The sequence below is a fragment of the Labrus mixtus genome, chromosome 11, assembly GCF_963584025.1.
Source record: "Labrus mixtus chromosome 11, fLabMix1.1, whole genome shotgun sequence".
NCBI lineage: Eukaryota > Metazoa > Chordata > Actinopteri > Labriformes > Labridae > Labrus > Labrus mixtus.
The window spans coordinates 29,003,548-29,026,107 of record NC_083622.1 but is presented as its reverse complement, the minus strand read 5'-3'; the positions used below and the strand labels follow the sequence as shown (position 1 = coordinate 29,026,107).

Here is a 22,560-nt window from a genome sequence, read left to right as displayed (position 1 = left end):
TGTGTGTGTGTGTGTGTAGGGACAAGACTGTGGGATTTGTGCACATGCAGCATTTCTGTTCAACACTATCGTCAGCACAGAGGCTTTAGGATACAAATCCTCAAGTCTGAGTAATAACATCTGAAAATGTCAGAATCATAGAGACAGAGACAGTTGAATGGGGACTTGAGATATTGTTATTCTGATCATATCTGCTCGTACACTCAGTCTAGGCCTGATTATGAGGAACAATTAAATATCACTATGGCTTCTCCAGCAGTTGTTACTGTAAAAAGAAGAGCAGGATATAACTCCTCTTTGAAATTAGAGGACATATTGTGCTTCACGGAATCATCTTTCAGCTCAGTGTTTGAACTGAAACAAATATGATTCTCTTTCAGACTAACACTACATTATCCCCTCATGATCACTGAAGCCTTCTCTCTGTGTCCTTTACGCTGCATTACGAGGCCAATTACAGCTCTGACAAAAGTGTGCCGCTGGACGACAGGTAGCTGTGTTTGTGTGTCCTTGCAGGGGGAACATGGGCCCCGTGCCTGGAGATGAGTTTTGAGCTGGTGTTAGGAGGCAACGACAAGGCCTGACAACGTCTTTACCCTCAGTTCCTCCCCTAGAGGCACATCTGAATGGATCGTAGAGGCAAGGAGGAGAAATAAATTGGAGAAAAGGATAAATCGATGCTTGGCAGAGAGGCAAACAGACCTTTCAACCCCCAGCCCAGACACACACATACAAACACACACACACACACACACACACACACACACACACACACACACACACACACACACACACACACACACACATATGAACCACGGAGTGGCTTTTTTTCCTTGGGCTGTATTGGATTGGTATGCAGAGCTGAAGAGAGAGAATCTCAGAAAAAGACTTGGCCTACAAATGATGTCCTTTGTTTGATCCACTAGGTTGGGGGGGGGGATGGGGAGGGTCGTCCCACAGAGACGTTGGAAGGGCTGGGAAACAAACATCTCTGTCTGTGAGCCCCTCTCTCTCTCCCTCACAAACAGCTACTCATCTAAAAGAGAGAGAGAGAGAGAGATGGTTGTCATCTGTGTCTGTTGATGAGTTTAGAGGGCAGACAGGATATGGTGTGTATGCATGTAATGCTTGAATGTATGCTGCCAATGTGAAGCTTTTGCATATTTCTAGTTTATAACCACAGGGGTCTCTGTTTGGGTTTTGGCATCATGTTATTGACGTCATGTTATCAAATAACATGCAAGCATTGCCAGTACTACACAAACAAGGGTCAGAGTTTTGCCTTTTTTGGTTATGGTCCCCCATGTATGAGGATTTTGTTTGTTCTTTTCCTTGAGTTCTGTCCCTTTTGCTTACTTTCAAGTGTTAACAGTAAGATTTACCAAACTCTTCAAAGAAATGCCAGCTGTTCAAAAAGTCCATGAGAGTTGATCATTATAATCAGCACCTCCAAATTGCTATTATTATTATAAGGCTGGCCACTCTGTCCCATTTGGTTCACAAAAATGTCATGAAAGAGTAAAAAGACCCAATGTTTCAGAGCTTGATGCACCACTGATGCAAATCTGTGGGGGGAAAATGACAAATATCAGCAGTGCTTTTAGGATGTCAGAAAATAAGAACTAGTTATCTGTCAATGTAACTTAGGCAAAAAGTGCAAACTAAAGGAGAGAAATAAAGACAGAGTGGTTTAAGCAATAGACGCTAAAAGGTTTTGAAGCAATAGGGTGTATGACTTAAAGAGGAGACAACTCAAGGTACCTTTTAGTTTCTGTATAAAACATGGACTTAATCTCATTGATGTCACCCATTGATGACGGACGCCATATTGGAAATGTTATCTAAGCCATACTTTTCAATCTAGAAACAGGCGAAGAGGAAGTGGGGGCCTTAAGCCTCCTGTCAAACAGCTACAACACATCAACCTCTGAGTCATCTCAACCATTCCCATAATAATGCAAATTATAATTAACTCTAAGATGAAATGACCCCTCCCTCCCTTATTTTTATGTACCAATAAAGAAATTAGCTATTGATGCCAAATTGGTTGTACTGAGCCAGACTGTAAAGATGTTTATTTCTGCTGAAAGATGGGAACCTTTAGCAGCCAGCCTCAAGTGGACACTCAAGGAACTGCACTTTTTTTTTTGCACTTCTGCATCTGCTTCATTTTTCAACACCAGAGGTTGCTGCTTATAAGACGCACCAGACAACCATCTAACTCTAGTGTTTTCAATGTACTTCAAAGTGGAAAAATCAGATGAGCAAGACATGAGTAGAAGGAGGATGGGTAAAACACGACTATTAGCCAGGAGACTTGGGCTGGTGTCATGACTGCAACCAAAAGTCTATTGTGAGAAAGTTTTTCTACTAAAACAAGATCTTTCTTTCCAATACCCAATAGGTCGTTTTGGTATTTAAATCCTGCTGTGACCGTTTAATCATGTTAATCATGTATTAGAAAAACTTATCGGCCAAAAAAGGACGCTTTGAGGGTATCGTCTGAACTTAAGACGTTCCAGACAGCCTAAGCCTTACATTCTTGTAGATTTCATAAGCAAATGTTAGCATTAGACATTTTTGCTTTTTTAAAAAAAAAATGTATTTAATTTGAACATATTCATAATCTCAACTCTCAGTAAAGACTCTCATAAAGTCAACTCAGTGTTCTCCTCCCTCACTGGAGAAAGGCAGTCTATAGTCATGACTCATACCAGGCATGGAGTGCTCATGACCAAGTTTATCAGCTTCAGTCCCCAAACAGACAACTTAACCCTAACTTATTCTGAGGGGTTACTCCATCATTGCTCATCTTCTTTCCCTCCACCACAAGGTTTTCTTTGCCTCCTTCTTTGGAAACATGCACTATTCTCAGCGCTTAACCAGCATCATCATAGGACGCCATTTATTTTAGCTTGGGAGTTCTCTGTTTCGCTCTGTGTCTTTTTATAGTTTTGCTGTTCATACTGTACTCCCCGCTGTGCCTTATTTTCATGAATGCTGTGAGAAATAATTGAAAGCTCCGTGTTCAGTGCCGTCTGTTGCAGAGCTCCCTCTTCCACATGCCTTGTAAATACTGTATCACTGAAACCCCTGCTGTAAGCTGCCGGCTCGGGAGCTCTGAGGTGTCAACACTCATTGAAAACTTGAGCCAAGATCAAATCGTAACCAGAGTCTGAATGTCACTCCTGTGGACAGAGTTGGGTTTTGATTGGTTTCAAATTTAGCTGCTTGTCCTTGTCTTTTTCCTTGAGAAAACAGGGTGAAATCTGATTTCCTCTGGTGTTTTCTTTCTTTCTTTCTTTCTTTTAACTTACATTCATAAAGAGGAAGGGAAAGATGTCACAACCCCTGCTGCAAGTGGTGCTGGTGTGAAATGCAACAGATGGAGGACCTCAAGGAGTCTTAACAAGAACAAATAATTTACCACAACAACTATAAATAAATTACACCATGTGAGAACTAGATCAAAGGGCCACTTTCAGATTTTACACAGAAAGTTAATTTCAAAATTGCTAGAGAGTACTACTCATTGTGTGAAAACAGAATGTCTTTTATCGCTCAGCGAAAGGCTTGTCATGTCTAAAAAAAATGATGATGTCATCATGGTAGGTGAAGGAGAGGACTCAGGACAAATGACAGGGGGGCATGGGACTTTGAATGTGTCTTTTTATGTATTCTTTTAGTTATTTAGTATTTACTTATTACGACAAAAATCTAGCTTTTAGGAATAAGATCCAAAAGGTTGCATCCTCAACCTCTGCTTCCTCTGCTACCTCTTTGACTTTTGCACCTCTTTTGATTCCCACAACTTAATGCAAATTGAATACTAATTTGTTGGAGTGATCCCCTCAATTTTATTACTGCAATGACTACTGAAATCATCGATTGACATTTTGAGGTTCCTCCTCACTAACAAGATGAGATTCATGGGTCAATACAAGCTTACCCTAATTCTGTCTTTAACCTGCAATATCTATTCCATCCTCCAGATGTTGAAGAGCCCGGACAACTTAGTGAAGGGTAACCAGGCCATCAAGAGGCCCCTGACATCAAGTACGGCTTTCCAGGTAAGTAGCAGCAACAAAAATATGAGAGAAGATGTAAATGACTTCATGTTCAGGTTACATTTGTTTTCATACACACCAACTTTCCAAAATCATTCAAGGGTAAAACTTTACACACTTTGTTCCAGGAAGTGATTTGTCATCGTAATCTGTTATTTTGAAAATAAAAAAATGATAATAAGAATATTAAATGATGATCAACAGTAGCAGCATACCTTGCCTCCTTTTTATGTTTCTAATGTCATTTTAATGTTTTTTTTTTTACTGCAGTTCCAATATGCTGTACAGAAGTCCTCAACAAGGTCTAGACCTTCAGCTGTGATGAAGCGTCATTAAACAAAGACCATCAGGGACTGAGAGAGAGACGGTGCTTACCATTGCAGGCTCTGCAGGGTGTCATCATGGATGTGAACAGTCAGACTCTGAAGAAGTGGAGAAACTATGAGAAGAAAAACTGGGAACCAAAGAAAAAAAAGATGAACCATTGTTAAATAATGACTTCAGCAGTGCAGAAAAACAATTGATCATAAATCAATTCCATGTCCAGTAATTTGACTGTGTAGCCTCAGTGGTGGCGCCCATTACTTCTTGTGGTCTTCCTGCTTGGCTTTAAATCCCAACCAATCTCCCGGCCACAGAAACACACACGAACGTGTAAATCTTTCCTAAAAACACAAATGGTTTCAGGAGCAGGTTTCCGCTCTCATCTCCCCTCCTCCTCCTTTGCTTTCAGAGGTTGCGAAGGTTAGTGAAAGATATGTTTGTCTTTTTCCACTTCATTGAAGGGTAAATTCGGCTCAGTGCAATAAGAAATGGATTACCCATTCATTAAAGGGGCTGTGTCACTCCTCATTGAGTTGGACAAATAGCAAATTAATTTCTAGCTGCCTAATTTCTCTCTGTTCTCCACTGAATTTCCGATAACGTCGAAATACTGATCACAGCCATGTGAGCTCCCTCAACTTTTTATCAATTCATTAAAAAATGTGCCACCGAGGAGATGCTACAGAGGAAACTCTCTCTTTATTTCTGCATGCTTCCTTTCCCACCACAACACTGTATACAAACTGAAATCAACCCAAGTGTTTAATTGAAATTAGGATATTAAAAACACCAGAAACCGTAAGAAAAAGTGTGGAGGAAAGTTTCTTTGCTGTCTTTTTGGAAACAGAAGGAAACTTTTTAACAAAGTGGTCTCAATACGAAACAAAGATGTGAGAGTATTAGCTGCTTTTTCCCTGTCAGGTGCAGGTCTGTAGGTAGTGGTGTTTTGTAAAGGAGCTGTAGTGTATTGACAGGCCAGTATTGATGTTTCAATTAGAGCAGCGTTACATAGTGCCGCAGCATGGTAACACGGTGCGTCTCCTGCCATCTGCTCTGCCTCAACGTCTGACGAACGAGGCACGTGGGGCTAATCGAGCCGCACATGAGCAATGGGACCACGAGATCTATCACACACACACACATAAAGACAGACACACACACACACCCTATACGCACGTCCTTATGCAGAAAAATGGGGGGAAAGACGAGGGAGAAGTCGTCAGCCCTGCTGTTTAAACAGCCTTCAGAAAGCCAGTGACTCCTCCCCTTCTCCCTTCACATGAGCCACAGGAGCAGCCAGCAGGTTATTCCTCTGACAAGAAAACAGGCAAACCCACCAGATGCACCAGTTAAAATTCTTCAAAAGGCTCATCTGACGGAGAGACAAAAAAAGGGAACGGCTTCTGCCAGGTTTTCTCGTGCTGGGATGGTCTGAAATAACAGTGTGCATTATGCCTGGCATTATTGCCTGCCAAACCACACGAATCAAAGACCTCATTGTGTGGATTACCTCGTTAATCTGTTGATGCCATTGAGTAGTATTGCAGGTGTTAATGTGCCAGTTTTTTTTTTCTCTCTCTCTCTTCTCTTATTGGGGAGGTGTAGCGTTAGGTTGGTAATCTGCTTTAAATGCTTTCTGGGGAATGAGACGCGTTGAAACTCAGCCAAGAGAACTCTGCTATGGTGAAGAGCGTTCTCTTAATACAGCACACAGAGGGGACTGACAGACCGAGGCTGCCATGCTGACGCCAACGGGGACGAGCTGGGGAACTACACGCCCCACGCCACTTGTTGAAATATATGAGTGTATGAATAATGAAAGAGGAAAGGGAAAGTGATATTGCTAAAGCAGTCCCACAATGACATCCATCACAGAAATGCCTCATTGCTCTTCTTCTACTGTTTCCTCCTGCAAAAACTCCCAAGTTCTGTCTCTTTGGAGGAGCTAACCAAAGCTCAGCCCTGTGCCTGGATGAGCTGATTTAGAGGTGAACTGCAAAACCAGAAAGCGAGAGAGAGAGATAAATAGGCAGACAGAGAGAAAGACAGAGGGAAAGGGACAGAAAGAGAGGTAATCCTCCCTTTTTTCTGCTCCCCAGGGTGGTCTCTTCATCCACAGCCTCAAAGAGGGACAGAATACACCTCCCTGCTACAATGGAGGGGACCCACAGGGGCTGTTGCTATCTGTGTGTGTGTGTGTGTGTGTGTGTGTGTGTGTGTGTGTGTGTGTGTGTGTGTGTGTGTGTGTGTGTGTGTGTGTGTGTGTGTGTGTGATGGGGGTGCAGCTTTAAGCAGGCCTTTGAGTGGCCTAATTGCATTGGAATACAGCAGTCTGAGAGCTGGCTCAGATCACGGCAGGCTGCTGGAGGGGTTAGCGCCCGCACCTCGACAGCCACACTCAGCAAAAGAGCCCCGGCACAATGCACACAATTAATGTTCTCCCTCTCGTTAACTCGCTCCCCACTTTTTGTCCTCTTCTACTTTCCCCTCATTCTCCTCCACCTCGCCCCATATCTTTCTCTTTCTCTCTCTCTCTCTCTCTCTCTCTCTCTCTCACTCTTGTTCCTCCCTCCCTCTCTCCCGACCCAGTATGTAGTCACTCACCCACTGTATTAATCCTCCCATACAGCCTGTCAATCTCTCCCTCTCTTTGATGCACACAACAATTACAGTAAGGATGAAAGACGTGGGCCGGCTCTCGTTATATAAGACTTGAAACGAGAATTATTGATATCTGAACAGCTAATCTGAAATAAAACCTCAGCCACATAAACTCTTTGTTTTTAATCTGCAGCAATTGATCTGATCCTGATAAAATGAAGGGAATGTTTTGTTTGTCATTGAATATATTCCACAGTGCGAGAAGTGAGTTACGCTTAAAAGAGAGAGGTTTCATCTTAATCTAAAAAATAAATTTAAACATAAACTTAGATTATTATAACGTTTTGCTTGGTTCCTTCCTGGTATTTTGTTTTTCTTTCTTTTCTGGTACCAACCAAACAAGTCAAAGTTGTGGCAGGGGATAAAATCAGAGCAAAGAAATATCCATTCATACGTGATTGTTCCCAAAAGAGGAGCCTGTAATAAACACATAATGTTCCAACAGGGGCTATTTTTTGTCCTAATGCACTAAATATTGTGGTTTTTAACATTTCATCGTACCTCGTTGGATTATATCTCCTGTAGTAATCGTCCAGATATCATTACAATCCCCTTTTAACTTGTACTGTAGTAAGAGATGAAGCAATCATTTCATCAACAGAAAACGTATCTGCAACTATTTGAAAGATGATGCATTGTTCAAATGATTTTAGATATAAAGAGGCAAACGTTGTAGGATTTCTGTTATTTAAATATGTAGTTTTCTGATCTTTTTAATTACAGTGATAACATTTGGGTAACAAAGGTAACACTTTAAGAATCCCCTCTGAACATGTTTAAATGTCCCTAAACAATAAACAATCTTTTTTCTGAAATAAACTTTATATTATCTTTTCAAAATATGTTCAATAACCGGGGTGCAGTGGATTAGTGGTTAGTTTTTGCAACCCATGCACAGAGGCTACAGTCCTCATAGCAGGCATCCCGGGTTCAAATCCAACCACATGACATTCCCAATTCTCTCTCTCTCCTTGATTTTCAACTTTATCCACTGTCCTATATCTACAATAAAGGCATACAGAGTCTCAAAATCAACCTTTAAGAAATGTGTTCAATAACATATAATCAAATCAATAAAAAGATGCAGAATCTGTGAAAATGCTAATTTGTTTTATTTCATATGTTTTACTTTATAAGGCACCAGCTGTCTCCTACATCCCTGTGGAGTGTCTAAACTTGGGACGATTCAAGAAGATACATCAGACCGGCATAAGTTACATACTGGGGCATGATTGGTTTTAAACTAGCTGTGTTGTTTGCACTGGCAAGTGTTACATTGAGATTTTAGGCGAATACAAAGCAACTTTTCTAATCAGCTAAACAACCTTGGAAACTCGAACTCTGCCTATAGTCTACAAATAAATATGGCCCGTTAGTATGCATGTGAATTTCAAATAAACAAAACCCATTTTTAAATATAGGCAGACTTTAAATTTGTCAACTTGCATTCTGGGAAAATTATATATAAAGGAGAAAGTGTTTCTCAATGTGGCTTAGTGTTTGGTTGTAAATAAGATCATAAGAGGAGCAGTCTTGACTTTCTCCTCTTGTAAATTGTCCTGAAGTCATTTTTGTTATGATTTGGCCCATCGTGAATAAAACAAATTGCTTGATTGTTTGAGAAGATACTTGTCTGCTGCAGCCTTACATACAGTCAGTAAGCTGTTTCTTATTGCATAGCATCCTTCTGAAAGCACTTAAACGTGGACATTTCAGGGAGGTCCCAGCCTCTTCCCCTCCAGTTTGGACTCAGATGTCCTTGTCTTTAAATGGGACTCAGTGGACTGTGTGTGGAACAATCAATGACTTTAAAAACATATCATATTTAACCAGCCCCTCCCCTGACTTTCTGTATTACACGAGCCGTGTCTTAATAAAATCTAATTATTTCCGCTCGCAGGACGCTTTCTGCTGAGAAATTGGCAGAGGGATGTGAGCTGATGTATGGGGAGACAGTCGCCTAATTAGAGCGTTAGAAATTGAATCTTTACAGCACACGGGTCATATAATTATCCTACTGTTAATTTAACGCTTACATTCTCTGCTGTTCATTTTTATTCCCTTAAATGTAGTTTGGCAGCGGCCCTTGGTGTTTTTACTGTGTGAGAGGAGGCAACATGGCCCCTCACACTGGCCCCTCAGAGTGATTGAATAACTGAGGACCCTGCAGTCCAAATAACAAGGCTCGCATCATTTATGCATTGTTAAGCCATGTAATTGAAACGAGCCATAGTTTGCATATTACACCATTAAAATAATGTGCTTTGCGTTTCTCCCAACACGACTATTTAAGCCTGTGTGGCGATGTGGTAATTCTTTGAATTACAGCCTAATTACCACAATGTTCTTTTGATTTGGCCGATTTCAATGTTACGCCACAATAATGTTCAATATTACCAGAATGAATTACTGAGCCGTGCCTGGAAACTTTTCCTTGTATGACTTAAATCCTGGAGGCTTCATGTGCTATCAGTGCAGCTGGATTCACATCCATAAAGGATTATTAGCCTATGAAATGAGATCCATTAAAGGCCCAATCAGTAATACTTAATTGAAGAGCTTGAGTTATACATGGAATATGTAATAATAGCATTTTGTTCTTCTGCACGGATCATCATAGGCCTGGTTTATATAACTGTTTACACATCAACAGGCCACCAACATCAGAAAATATTAAGACTGATAATTACTGCTGTCTAGCATTTATCCAAGCAAAAAAGGATGTTGTGTTAATGACAGAAGACAGCAATTTGTAACTTTGTATGACCATTTTTGTCCATTTTTGCAGCTTTCTGTCTATTTTTGCAATTAAATCAGCAACAAGCCAGAGACATTTGTTTTACCTTAATGCAAACGATCAGAATGTAACCCTGGTCATGTTTAGCACAGATTAGAGAGTTCTCTAATTAGCACTTGTCCTTTGTTTCATGCCCTTGTATTGTTCACAGAACTCACTCTAAACACATGACATGTGTCCTTGTGTGAACTTCTTGAATAAATTAATGTTGCTGAGAATGATTTGTGGGTGTGCACATTCAATATGTTGACTTTTATGCTTTTACTGCACAGTTTGAATATTTCTGTGAAAATAATTCTTCGATAATTGCTTTTTTATTGCCTTTTAATTTTCCTAATGGGTCCAAGTTATTAAATGAAATGTTTAATTACAGTTTCAATCATTTGCATAGTTTAGAAGGTCTAAATAGAGGATTTGAAGAACTGCCTCTATTGATTTATAGGTTTAATTTGTAGCCAGTGTGTATTACTTCAGTCTTAGATTAAATTGTTATTGGCCAAAAAACTGTCTAAAAGTGCTTTTTAATGACATGTATACAGCTGGAATTATTAATGTTGTGTAATATATCAAATAAAGGGACTGCTTAAAGCTAAATTTGAGTGATTTTCTCACACGGTTTCTTTCTGTCCCTGCAGTGTGAGGAGTGGCTTTGAGGACAGACATAATCTCTCTCATCGTTCTCAGTTTTTCTGGCCCTTTCTCTCTCTCAGGGCCCTGTGCTTTTTTACTCCTCCCTCCTTTATCCCTGCGAAGGCTTTGTCCCCGCACCAGAGAGCCTCTCTAAATAGAGGCCTTTAGATAGCCCAGGAACAGGGGAAAGAGGGGGGGGGGGGGGGGGGGGGGGGGGGGGGGAGCAGCAGCGACGCGACTGCTGTTGTTTCATTTACCTCTCCCTATGGCAACCAGCAGCAGCAAGCCAGGAATGTCCCCTCTCTGGACAAAGTCCTGGTCCCTGAAGCTGACACTGGGGGATGACAGCTGGGACGGGATGGAACCCTGCCCTCCCTGCCCTGGACTGGAGGCCTGAGTCTGGACTTAATCCTCATCCTCACTTGTGTCTGTCTTCACTTTACTGGACGATGAGCTACCAGAGAAGATTTTCACACACTATTAACTCTGTAAGACTTGTGTATAAGACCTCAAAATGATTTGAAATCTCTTTTTTATTTAAGAATCTTAAAAGCTTTCAGTAATGCTGCACCATGCTCCAATGATCTCTCATAGATCCTTTACCATGCTGTAAACAACCATTAAGGTGCACATAAAATGTCCCATGCTACATTCCTTGAAGGGACATTTTGGATCCATATAAAGTTTCAATGTTTAAAAAAAAATGTTTTACGTCATTCAAGCTATGTTTTTAAACTATCCTCCTTTTTTTTATGTGCTTATGAATTCAATTTACAGTTTAGAACACAAAAGGGGATTTGTTTGTTTTATTAGCTGTTAAAGGTTTTCGGGTTCAGACACATGAAAGGTGAGGATTTCATTGAGAAAAAGAAACATTTACAGTTTTACAAACACTGAGGAATAAAGTCCAGGATATATGGACTGTCTCATATATCTAATTAGCAATGATTTTACAAATATGTTGGCCAATAAACATAATGACAAGAACACTAATGCAGTGAGTGTAACTTATCTTCCTTCAAACTGTTTTTAAACTATACCAGATCAGTGTTAGGCTACCAAACTAAGTGTCAACAACTTTGTTCCAGCAGTTTGCATTTTTCCAAATAAATGAAATGTATTAATATTTTATCTCAGAGAATAACTTATTTTAAATAAAATTGATTTTTTTGAAACGTGGATCTGCTTTTTCCTTCTCCATTTATCTGATTTTGAAAACAAACCAATTAAATAATAAACTTAAATGTATCCTTTACTCCACCATGCCTCACTTCTCATATTCAAAGTGAACTATGTTGGTCTGTGTTATATTCAGTTATTTTTACATGCCTGATGTTTTAAAGTTGAATATATTTATATTGCTTTGAATGTTAATGTTTGATGTATATTATCTTAATTTAAAAATAATGGTTAACTTAATGAAGATTCTCATTACTATAAAATACTTAACTGATCTGGTCACACACAACACTGCACAAATTGAAGACTCATTAATATGCGATCAATCTCCTAGCAGAAAATGTTGAAACACTACAGCATTCTTAAAAAACTAAAAAGGCCAGACGTCTGTATTTATATGCTCATAATATATATTTTTTTAAATCCCCAAAATCGATTTGTGCCGCAAAGAAAAAGTTTACAGTCATATCCAAATATGATGTTGCACTCACGTTTCCATAAAAAAACATTTAATACATTATTATGCGCAGAATTACAGTCATTATATAATTAACAGCAAAGGTCTACCTATAAAAGAATATGCACACAGCCTTTGTATAAGTCTGAAAGGAAACTCTCTCTCTCCTGGATCTAGGCTACCTACAGGCAGAGTCTTGACAGAACTTGATAATCAAAGTAAATCAACTGTATCTTACAGTTGCACTGCTGATCCTGCTGCTCCGTTCCCCAATGCTGCACTCCGGCTCTCCACTTCCACGGGAGCCTCAACTCGCACCTCTCCAACAAGGAGAGTAGTGTTTGTTGAGACTTCCCTGCAACCAATCCCCGTGCCGTTGCTCTTGGTAACCACGTCCATCATCTTTTGAGCTCCAATGAGAGGCGGGGGCGGGGCGGAGTCCAGGTGCGCCTCGGCGTCCACTTGGCAGAGCGCCTGGGAGCCGCCTGTGGGCAGGAGAGTATCTGTCAAATGCAAGGTTCCTTTAATAAGAGCGACCAGTCCGGCTCCGAGAGTCATGGCGACCGCAGCGTCTAACCACTACAGCATCCTCACCTCCAGCGCATCCATCGTGCACTCGGAGCCCGGCAGCATGCAGCAAGCCACAGCGTACCGGGACGCGCAGAGCCTGTTGCAGAGCGACTATCCGCTGCAGAGCAACAGCCACACGCTCAGCCACGCACACCAGTGGATCACGGCGCTGTCCCACGGAGAGGGAGCCCCGTGGTCCTCCAGCCCGCTTGGCGCGGAGCAGGACATCAAACCCGCGGTGCAGGGCTCCCGGGACGAGATGCACAACTCCAGCAGCAACCTGCAGCACCAGTCTCGGCCACCCCATCTGGTGCACCAGACGCACGGGAACCACCACGACGGCCGGGCGTGGAGAACCACCACCGCGGCGCACATACCGAGCATGGCGACGACGAACGGCCAAAGCCTTATCTACTCCCAGCCGGGTTTCAGCGTCAACGGGCTAATCCCGGGTACCGGTCAGGGGATGCACCACCACAACATCAGAGACAGTCATGACGAGCACCACAGCCCGCACCTCAGCGAACACGGTCATCCGCCGTCCCAGCATCAGCACCAGCACCGACCGCAGAGCCACCACGACCACTCGGACGAGGATACGCCGACGTCGGACGACCTGGAGCAGTTTGCCAAGCAGTTTAAACAGCGGAGGATCAAGTTGGGCTTTACGCAGGCGGACGTGGGACTCGCCCTGGGGACCCTGTACGGAAATGTATTTTCCCAAACCACCATATGCAGGTTTGAGGCCCTGCAGCTCAGCTTCAAAAACATGTGCAAGCTGAAGCCTCTGTTGAACAAGTGGTTGGAGGAGGCGGACTCCACCTCGGGCAGCCCTACAAGCCTGGACAAAATCGCCGCGCAGGGGAGAAAAAGGAAAAAACGGACTTCAATAGAGGTAAGCGTAAAGGGGGCTTTGGAGAGCCATTTTTTGAAGAGCCCTAAACCAGCAGCATCGGAAATAATCGGCCTGGCGGACAGTCTCCACCTGGAGAAAGAAGTGGTGAGGGTTTGGTTTTGTAACAGGAGACAGAAGGAGAAACGCATGACCCCTCCCGGAGCACTGCCAGGGAGTGAGGATGTGTACGGGGACACTCCGCCGCATCACGGGGTCCAGACCCCGATCCAATGAACTCTGCTGGACCCTCCAGGACATGCTTCTCCATTTATTTATCCCCAAGGTTATATATAAATCACTGGACTATGAGACGCTATAGTGGGTGCTTTATGTATAATAGATTGCAGTGAGTACTCACACAGTATCTGCAGTGAATATTTAAGAAATGGAAAAAGAGTGAGGGGAGGACAGGACATTTTTCACACCCAGAGCTAAAGGAACATAAGCCTGTGTTGTGTTCTACGAGGATACAAGCCCAGCACTGTGACTGTACTCGACGCAGTTTCAAGGTGTAGCCCCTATTGTGTATTGAAATAATACTTGACGAAAAGGAGGGAGGGGAAGAGGGATTGTCTACCTGGTTTTAGAGGAAAAGCTTAGCTGAATGGTTTCCATTCCCTACTTTTATATCGAATCACAAACAGTTTTTTCTGTGCGTAAAATGGAAAACAAATGCAAAGGCGTTTAGTTTTGTAGCTCTAAATTGTGCGTCCAGCAGTGATGGGTGGGTGGTTGTTGCAGGGGGTCAAGGGAGCTGCGTTAATGGAGTAAACTGGAGGCCAGTAAATGCTGCAGCCCCAGTCCAGTGGAGTCCAGCTGAGGGTGAGCATCGCCTGAGTCCCATCTGTCAGCCAGGCAGCACAGAGCCGCGTTACATTCAGAACACTGCTGGGAAGCTGCAGGCCATTCAGCTCTTATTTATGCTGTGAACACCGAGGTCACGATTTACTTTTTCAGCACTGATTATTGTTGTTATTTGATAGTTTTTTGCAGCTCCTTCGTAAAGCTCTTTTATATTTGTCCCGAGGGCAGGTAAATGGTAAATAAAAGTCCGTCATAAGTCAAACAGCAGTATAAACAAACGGTCCATTCATAATCTCACTAAATAAGCGTTAAATAAAAGCTCTCCACCCTCACAGAGTCTCCCAGCTGTAGGAAGGGCTCCCTGACGATTGATTGGATTATCTGGCACTTTTCCACAATATGGGCTATAGATATAAAGAAATCTACAGAAATATACGCCATTTACTCTCACAGAACCTTTGGATCCACTTTTGTAAATATTGTATAACTTTGAAAGTCATGGCTTCATCCATCTTTATACTTTCTTCACTGGGGCACTTTTGGATTGTTGTTTTCAAAAACAAGCAGGTCGAGTTTTTTTTAAATCAAGTCTCATTCACATCCTACCTACTGCCTTGTGACTGTGTTCTATTTAATGCTCATTTTGCTGCCGAAATTATGCTCGATTACGTGTTATTATTATGTTTTATTATTATTTGTGGCGCGTTTTATTATGAGTCTAATTATTACCATTAATGCGAAATCAATTTCGAATTTTTAAATTGTCCAAGGAGTTTTTTTGATATACAATTTGATCCCCGTCCTGAAATTACACAAGATTGTTTTTCCAATCAAAACATAGTGCTTTAAGAACTTCATTCAGACTAATCACTGTTGTCGAGAATTGTCCTTAGTAAATCAGATACGGATAAGCAACATTCAAAAAGAACAAAAGTAAATTATAAGGCCTTTTTATTTTTTCCCAAAAACACATTTTAGTGACATTCCAAAATCGCAGCATATGATCAAAATTATTATTGTTATTATGATTATTATTATTGTTATTATTATTATTTGTATTATTTACAAGGTGGTTTTTTTTGTGTTTCTAGGGTCGTTGCCATGCATTTCATTTCAGCCATTTTATCCATCTTCATTAATGTTGCTTTATTCTGGGGAAAACTGCTGGTAGACATTTTATTTTATTTTTAGTATTGTTAATGAGATTGTAATTTATTATACAATGGCTTTTATAGATGACACAGAGGGTGAGATATATATGAAATGAAACCGAGGTTTTCTTTTGAATAATTATTATTTTTAGGGAAGTAAAGAGACATATTTTTATTTTTCAGCGGGATTGCCACAGCCTGGACCGTCACAGCTATACATGTATATACATCTTTTCCTACAAAAGCTTGTTTTTCGTTTTCATGCAACAACAAAAAAAGTCAAATATCCAGGGATTTGGTTTATGTTTTTCCTCTCATGTGGAAACTGTTTTTTCTTTTCTTTTTTTTTTGCCCTCGTGATTTGTGTTTCTCTTGCAGAAAACAATAAGCAGAAAAGATCTTGGCAGTGAAATCTTTCCTCAGTAGCTTTAATGAATCGATCCAACTCATAATTCACTGGAAATTCAAGTTGTGGGATGTAGACCTGTAGCAATCCGACGCTGTTTTCTTGTTGTTTTCTTTTATTGCTTGTTAAAGCAGCCGTGTGGTTTGGGTGGATGTAGGCTGTGTCATATTCACTGGATGAACTTGGGGTAGATAAAGCTGAGGTGAGAAACGCCTGTAGGTGTTTTATCACCTCACACATGAATAACGGACTTGCACATTTTTAAATAATGGGGTTGATATTAAACAGCTTTTTTCCAACGTCGAGCCTAAATGTAGTTTTTTTTAATCGAGCAAAGCAGAATGCTGCTGCGGTGGGTTCACGGTCTGTCTGACATCTGTACTGTGGAAAATACGCTTCTTTCTTTGAGCCCGGTGGATGGATGGAATTAATGGTTGAGAGAAAATCAAGGTTGATGAATGAAAGATTGTGAGTCGATGATGTGCTGCTTCTGCCCCCGGGCTGCTCCTGCTGGCTTTGGCTGAGAAAACAGAACTACTATCCAGGACTAAATCAGGGGTTCCCAAAGTGTGGTCCGAGGATATGCTATGATCCATAGTGACTAAAATGGGTTACAATTGGTTATTTAACCGTAAAGCTGTAGCCTATATGCTTCAGTGCCATTGTCAGGTATGGCCTAATATTATTTGGGTTAGGGGTTATAATAAACATAAGCTTTTTAGTATTTAAAAAATGTATTCTTCCCTTACAATTCACAGTCTTGGTGTAGGCTAGATTATAATTTAGGATAACGTTTCTTTGTCTGAAAAAATGCACTCTTTCTGCTTTGTCCAAGGAGAACAAAAACGCAAGTTATTTATTATTTTAGAGCTCAAAAGGACAAAAACTCGTGTTAGCCTATTCAGACCGTGTGTGACTGTAAATCTGGTGTCACTTTGTCCGACAAGGTCAAGCCCCTTTAACCTTAAATTGAAGGTTGGCATTAGAGGCAGTGAAATGTGGTTGTTCTTTTCAACGTAGGCCAATAGGAATTAATTTTGTCCCTAAAAAACAAACAGATTCCCAGAATGCTCACACAAACATAATATTTCCCTTTGGATTTTCTGTAACATTGATAGTGACAGTGGTGACCCTGCTGGTATTTTCCTATCCCTTTAGGTCTGCCATTGCTCTGTAATATTCCCACAGGAACTCACGAGGTGATATTTGTGTGAGCATCTTTCTAAAATACATTCTGATTCATTGTGTTTTGGAGCTGACAGCCCAAAATCTAAAGCTACTATTTACCTGCCACTTCCTGATGAACTACCAAAACGTCATAATATTAATTTAATTAATAATTTAATTCCAATCTTCTCAGTCAACCAAATAAAATGCGAGCTGGTGTCTGCTGTGGTGCAGATTGTGAACAAATGAGCATGTGTGATAAACAGAAAGTAAGATTTAAAAGCCTCATCACTATGGGCAAACCAGCAGGATCGATGAGAAATCAAAGTGATCAGTTATTGATAGCGATACAGTAAAAAAGTCAACAGAGATAAAATAAGACAACATCTTTGATTGGTTCTTAAGAATACATAGCTGTAGGACTTTAACTGTGATTCTCTCACCATGTCATTTTTTTCAATTATTTTCTGTAAAGGTATTTGGTTGAACAATGGTTTAAAAGTTGGTCTATTTTGTTCCCACAAGAAAATGAAGCGCAATGATCCCACAAGATCCAACTGGAGAGCTTTTTTAAAATATTGTTTTCAGTGCCCGTAATGGACTTTATTGTATTTTAATCAACTACTATATGATGTAGGCTTCTTTTATATGGCAGATTTAGTACAGTCAAAGTTAAGGATTGAAATAGAGGGAGGTGTATCATTTCCTCATACTGTTTCCTTGCTGATGCAGGAAATACAATCTGTCTCTAGCATCATCACCGCTCGCCATTTGACCTGCTATTTGGACGAAATGACACCCGGAAATAAAGGCCTCTCTCTCGGAGCTCTGAAGTCGACCACTAATCAGAAAAGTGCGCCCTCGTGCCCTTCATCCGCTCTCCAGCAGATGCAATTAAGAGCGCGTCGCGTTAATTACACCTTCCTTTTTATTTAGGTGACTAGAAATTTCCCATTAGGCTCCCAGGGAGGAGAGAAAACACACACCCACACACATACACATACACACACACACACACACACACACACACACACACACACACACACACACACACACACACACACACACACACACACAAACACACACAACACTGGTGTGTTATGGCGCTGAGCGATGGAGAGACAGAGAGCGGATAATCGATGCTCTAGCGCCATCTAGCGAGACCCACATTACCCCAGGGTGAGTCCGAACTGTTACGTCATTGTATTAACTGTAAAGGTTGGGTCAGAAAAAAGTGATAGGCCCTATATTCAATCTCTGGTTAATCAGGGACTCATGAGGATCATATGCATACCATAAAGTGTCTGATGGAGAAACATTCAGGTTAAATGTCATAAATGTTGGACTGGAGAAGAGCTGCTCTTAACTTATGACTTAGTCTCAAAGCAATATAAGACTTCAATATATCAAAGACGCAGGAAAGTCAGAAAATATCAAGGTGTCTCACCCTTCCATACTTAAATGACAGACAAACAAAACTTCACTACTTTTAGGTCTCATTCTGAAATATTATGGGCTGTTTAGGTGATGTTTAGTAAATGACAGATAGGTGCCAAAACTTAGATGTTAAGCATGTCAACTTGTGTCTTTACTGTTAAAGGGGAACTTCAAACAAACTGAATACACTTTAACTCATCTTTAGTGGAAGAGTTTTTAATAACACAGATCTCTTTTCTGCACATAAGAAGACCGTGCATAAAAATACAAATGTTAAAACATTTATTAGAGAAAATGTAAACCAGTTAACACAACTAACCATACTGTTAAAAAGAAGAAGAAAAAAGGTCATATGCAGTGAATTCATAGTTCAAAACCGTTATCTTCACACTACACTCAGGGACCAGAGTCTGCAACTGCTGATGTTTCCTAAGCTTGGTTTTGGTGCCGTCAGTGTCAGCGGTATCCCACTAAGTCATTATTGATTCCATTTATTTGTGAAAACATTTAATTATTTAAAAACTTTGTATATCAGGGCATTATTCAGTTGTGGTCAGTAATATTCTTTTTCAATGCTATATAGACAAAGTATTGGCACATCAATAGAGAACATCTATACTAAGCCTTAAATGCTGAACATCTATTGACATGATGGAATACATAATGTATGTTTAACTGAAATTAATATCAAGCAATCAATTATTTGGGGAGTCATATCATTTTGTCCAGTAAAGCCTCTAAAATAGATTGAATTTAAAAAACCTCACTCATAAGCGACAGATTCCACTGATAGTGAACAAAACAAGCCAACATAAAGTTCTGACAACGTTACTTCACCTTAAGGATGAGAAAGCTCTCTCACGTTATGTTTTTTTAATGCAATAAATATTTCAGCAAAATCCCCAAATTTAAAATTGGCAGACCATCAAAGGGTTAAGTTATCTCTCAGACAAAAATATACGGTTCCTGCTCCTCAAATCAAAATTAAATCTCTTAATTTTTTGGACCAGTGGTCGAAAAAACAAAACAAGCAACAGGCCTTGTCAGAGAAAAGACACACAGGTGTAAAGAGAAAAAAAGAATAGTGACTGAATTCCTTTTAGCTGCTGCCGTTTTGCAGTCCGTGTAATTTTGTGAGCTGGCTCACTGTCACACAAGACTCTACACAAAATGATTTACACTAACCTACAAGCTGCTTTCAAACCTTTCAACTTTTTTTACTCCAAATGCCACTGATTTTTTTTTTCCATTGCGTTGTGATTCTGTGAAATCTAATTGTAGAGGTGAAAGGACATCTCAGCATGTAAAGCCTGTTCAGACAAGCTGGCAACATCATGAAGGGCATCCGCTCAAACTGTCTGAAATGTTTTCACATACATTTTTTTATCAGGGGATCTGGATTACTGTATGCAAGCTTGCCTCTCTTCTCACTTTCTAGCCGATATTAAAGAGGCCTCATCTGTAAGTGTCATTCCAGTGTTGTTGACAGACCAGTGCCTCCAGCAGTAGTTAATGAAGTGGGACAAACTTTCTGGTGTCCAGACATGGTTAAAATACAACGCTGACTAAGCAAACACAATTAAAAAAAAAAAAAATGATATGAAGCGAGCAGATTAACAAACATGTTAGAAAATTGACAAAAAGAGCGTGATTGATCAACAAGCACAATATGTTTGTTTGAAGGAAGGAGATAAATACAGGATCTCAGATCACATTTTGTTATTTAACATTGTGTGTAACAATGTTTCACTGTGATTTCCTGAGATGTAATTAGTTTTGAATGTTTGCGATTTTTTTTTCTGACAAACTTTATTTAACCCCCCTGAGATCTCAATCTGATGTCTTTATATAAAGTTTCCCTGTCAAACATCATGTCCATCTCTGACTGGTGTGGAGATGAATCAGCCTTCTGTATCAATCACTCCTTCAATCTGTCTCCCTCTCTTTACTCACCCCCCCCCCCCTCCCTCCTCCCAGCACATAGATTACACTGATACATGCTCACAAGCTGAACATAATTCCACCATTTGACATTGTTGTTCTTCAATCTCACTCAGATGCATCGCAGCTAATTACACTTTGCACACTTAAGTACACAAATGCATGTGTGCGTTCATTTGTAAACGAGTTATTGTTTAATTATAACTTCACATGAACTTTGCTGATCAGTGGGGCGAAACGTGTCTCCCCCTCAGCACATAATTATTCAGGCTGTAATTGCTCGGCCTGTTTGTGAAACATGCTCTTCTCCCAGCTAGGCCATCTCGCACACAGCTTCTGTGCCAGATCCTGTTGGAGAACGCCCAGGAGCCTCCGAGCGGCTCACGACTGCTGAGAGAACAGGACAGTTGAGTTTGATAGTTACTAAATTCACTTGAAGTCTTACCTTACCAGGATAAAGTGCATGTGCAACTCATGTAGCACAATTTTTTTTAATCAAAACGTAGCCAAATAATGGTCGGTTAAACATTTCTCTCCAATAAATTCTGCACATGCCTGAAAAAATTATAACAATTTAGGGTACATTTAAAAAAAAAATTGCAGCTGTGGATCTTGTGTTTTTTTCCCCTACTTTTTCTGATTTCTTTTTGGGCCTTTTATGCATTTTAGAGATAGGACAGTGGATAGAGTCAGAAACCATGGAAAGAGTGGGGAATGACGTGTGGGAAAGGAGCCACAGGTCGGATTCATGGGGCACATGCATTAGTTTTTATTAACTCAATTCATATTGGAAACATGTACAAATGGACCTTAAGTTGAGCTTACCTCATCAAACAAATTGATTCAACTGTCAAAATGAAAGTTTCATACAAACATCCACAGTATATTATTCATCTTATAATGTAAGAGATTGATTTTTATTTTTATTACATTAGAAGTACATTTAAATTACCGAATGGGAGCAAAACTAACAAAAAGTGGAAAAATGATGAAGTGGAATAAAAAAGGAAATAGTTTACTTTCATGTTTTTTATTATTATTTTCAGTAATTCCATACAGGACTTTAAAAATGCCATTCAACTGGAGTAAACAAAAGGCAGATGACAAAATACTAGTGTTATATTTTTGTTCCATTACAAGAAATGAAGATGGAACACACACACACACCAACATTTTCACACAACCTGTAATAGGATCTTTTTTTTTTTAATGTTTCATATTCCAAAAAAGGTTTCAAACCTCTCTTTTAGGATGTTCAGGAAAAAATGTCCCTGTAAAGAAAAAACTTGTAAAAACAAACGACAAAAAATCCTACTCTTCTGCCTCTTAGCATATTGTGCAGCATTGCATCAACTCAAGGTAACTCATTGTCTGCACTGTGTTGTCACCTAAACTACACGAGGACATCACACATATTTGTGTTTGTACTTGTCAAAGTGTAAGTATGGAAACATTTATCCTCGTAGATTTAGACTGGGCTAGAAGCTACCAACGGATGAAAGTCTTTTTTATGGATTTAAGAAACTCAGCACTGACATTCAACATCTTAAAAAAAAAAAAAAAAATGATTAGCTTTAGACACAGCAGTGTGAGAACTGTCAGGGATGTGTTCATTATGAGAGTCTGTGGAGAGAAACTAGAGAAGGAACACCCAGCCACATAATGATGGGTATCACACAGGAGGCCTCCCTCAGGCAGGTCTGAGGCCTGTCGAGTCCCAGCCCGAGGACGGCTCAGGAGGCAGACCACAGCACTCTGCAGACATGTGTCTCACTGGAGAGAAGACTATTACTGCACCAGCAGGGTGCTGCCATATTTGTCAAGGTATGTTCTGGTGTCACTTATATGATTTGAGGTCAAAGTAGAGAAAATAAAAAAGAGTAAGTAAGAGGGGAGGCATGGGGCAGCCTTGTACAAACCTCCCAACACTCCCCATGTTTACATTTTGATCCTGGATTTATTATTCAGGAACAATATTTCTATCCATACATGCCCCCCTGCAGATTCATCAAGCTACGTCTGTAGGCTCCTGAAAGACAAATAAAAAGCTGATCTAATTGCTGTGTATCCCCCC

General features: G+C 40.4%; 2 protein-coding genes across 3 annotated transcripts in view; both read left to right on the top strand.

The window, feature by feature from the left end:
* Positions 1–5,066, top strand: part of LOC132984393 (furin-like protease kpc-1) — a 164,389-nt gene extending 159,323 nt beyond the window's left edge. For both annotated transcript variants that reach the window (XM_061051218.1, XM_061051219.1), the window contains exons 19-20: positions 3,993–4,070; positions 4,338–5,066. In XM_061051218.1, coding sequence (XP_060907201.1) covers positions 3,993–4,070; positions 4,338–4,403 — 144 coding nt within the window. In that variant the 3' untranslated portion in view covers positions 4,404–5,066. The remainder of the gene's footprint in view (positions 1–3,992; positions 4,071–4,337) is intronic.
* A 6,184-nt stretch (positions 5,067–11,250) lies between these two features.
* On the top strand, positions 11,251–16,240 carry pou3f2b (POU class 3 homeobox 2b). Its single transcript, XM_061051217.1, has one exon. The coding sequence runs from the start codon at positions 12,531–12,533 to the stop codon at positions 13,812–13,814; it is 1,284 nt and encodes a 427-aa protein (XP_060907200.1). The 5' UTR covers positions 11,251–12,530; the 3' UTR covers positions 13,815–16,240.
* Positions 16,241–22,560: the final 6,320 nt, after the last annotated feature.

Excerpts from the sequence above, each read along its gene's own strand:
- pou3f2b (XM_061051217.1), top strand. The coding sequence starts at position 12,531 with ATGAGAGGCGGGGGCGGGGCGGAGTCCAGGTGCGCCTCGGCGTCCACT.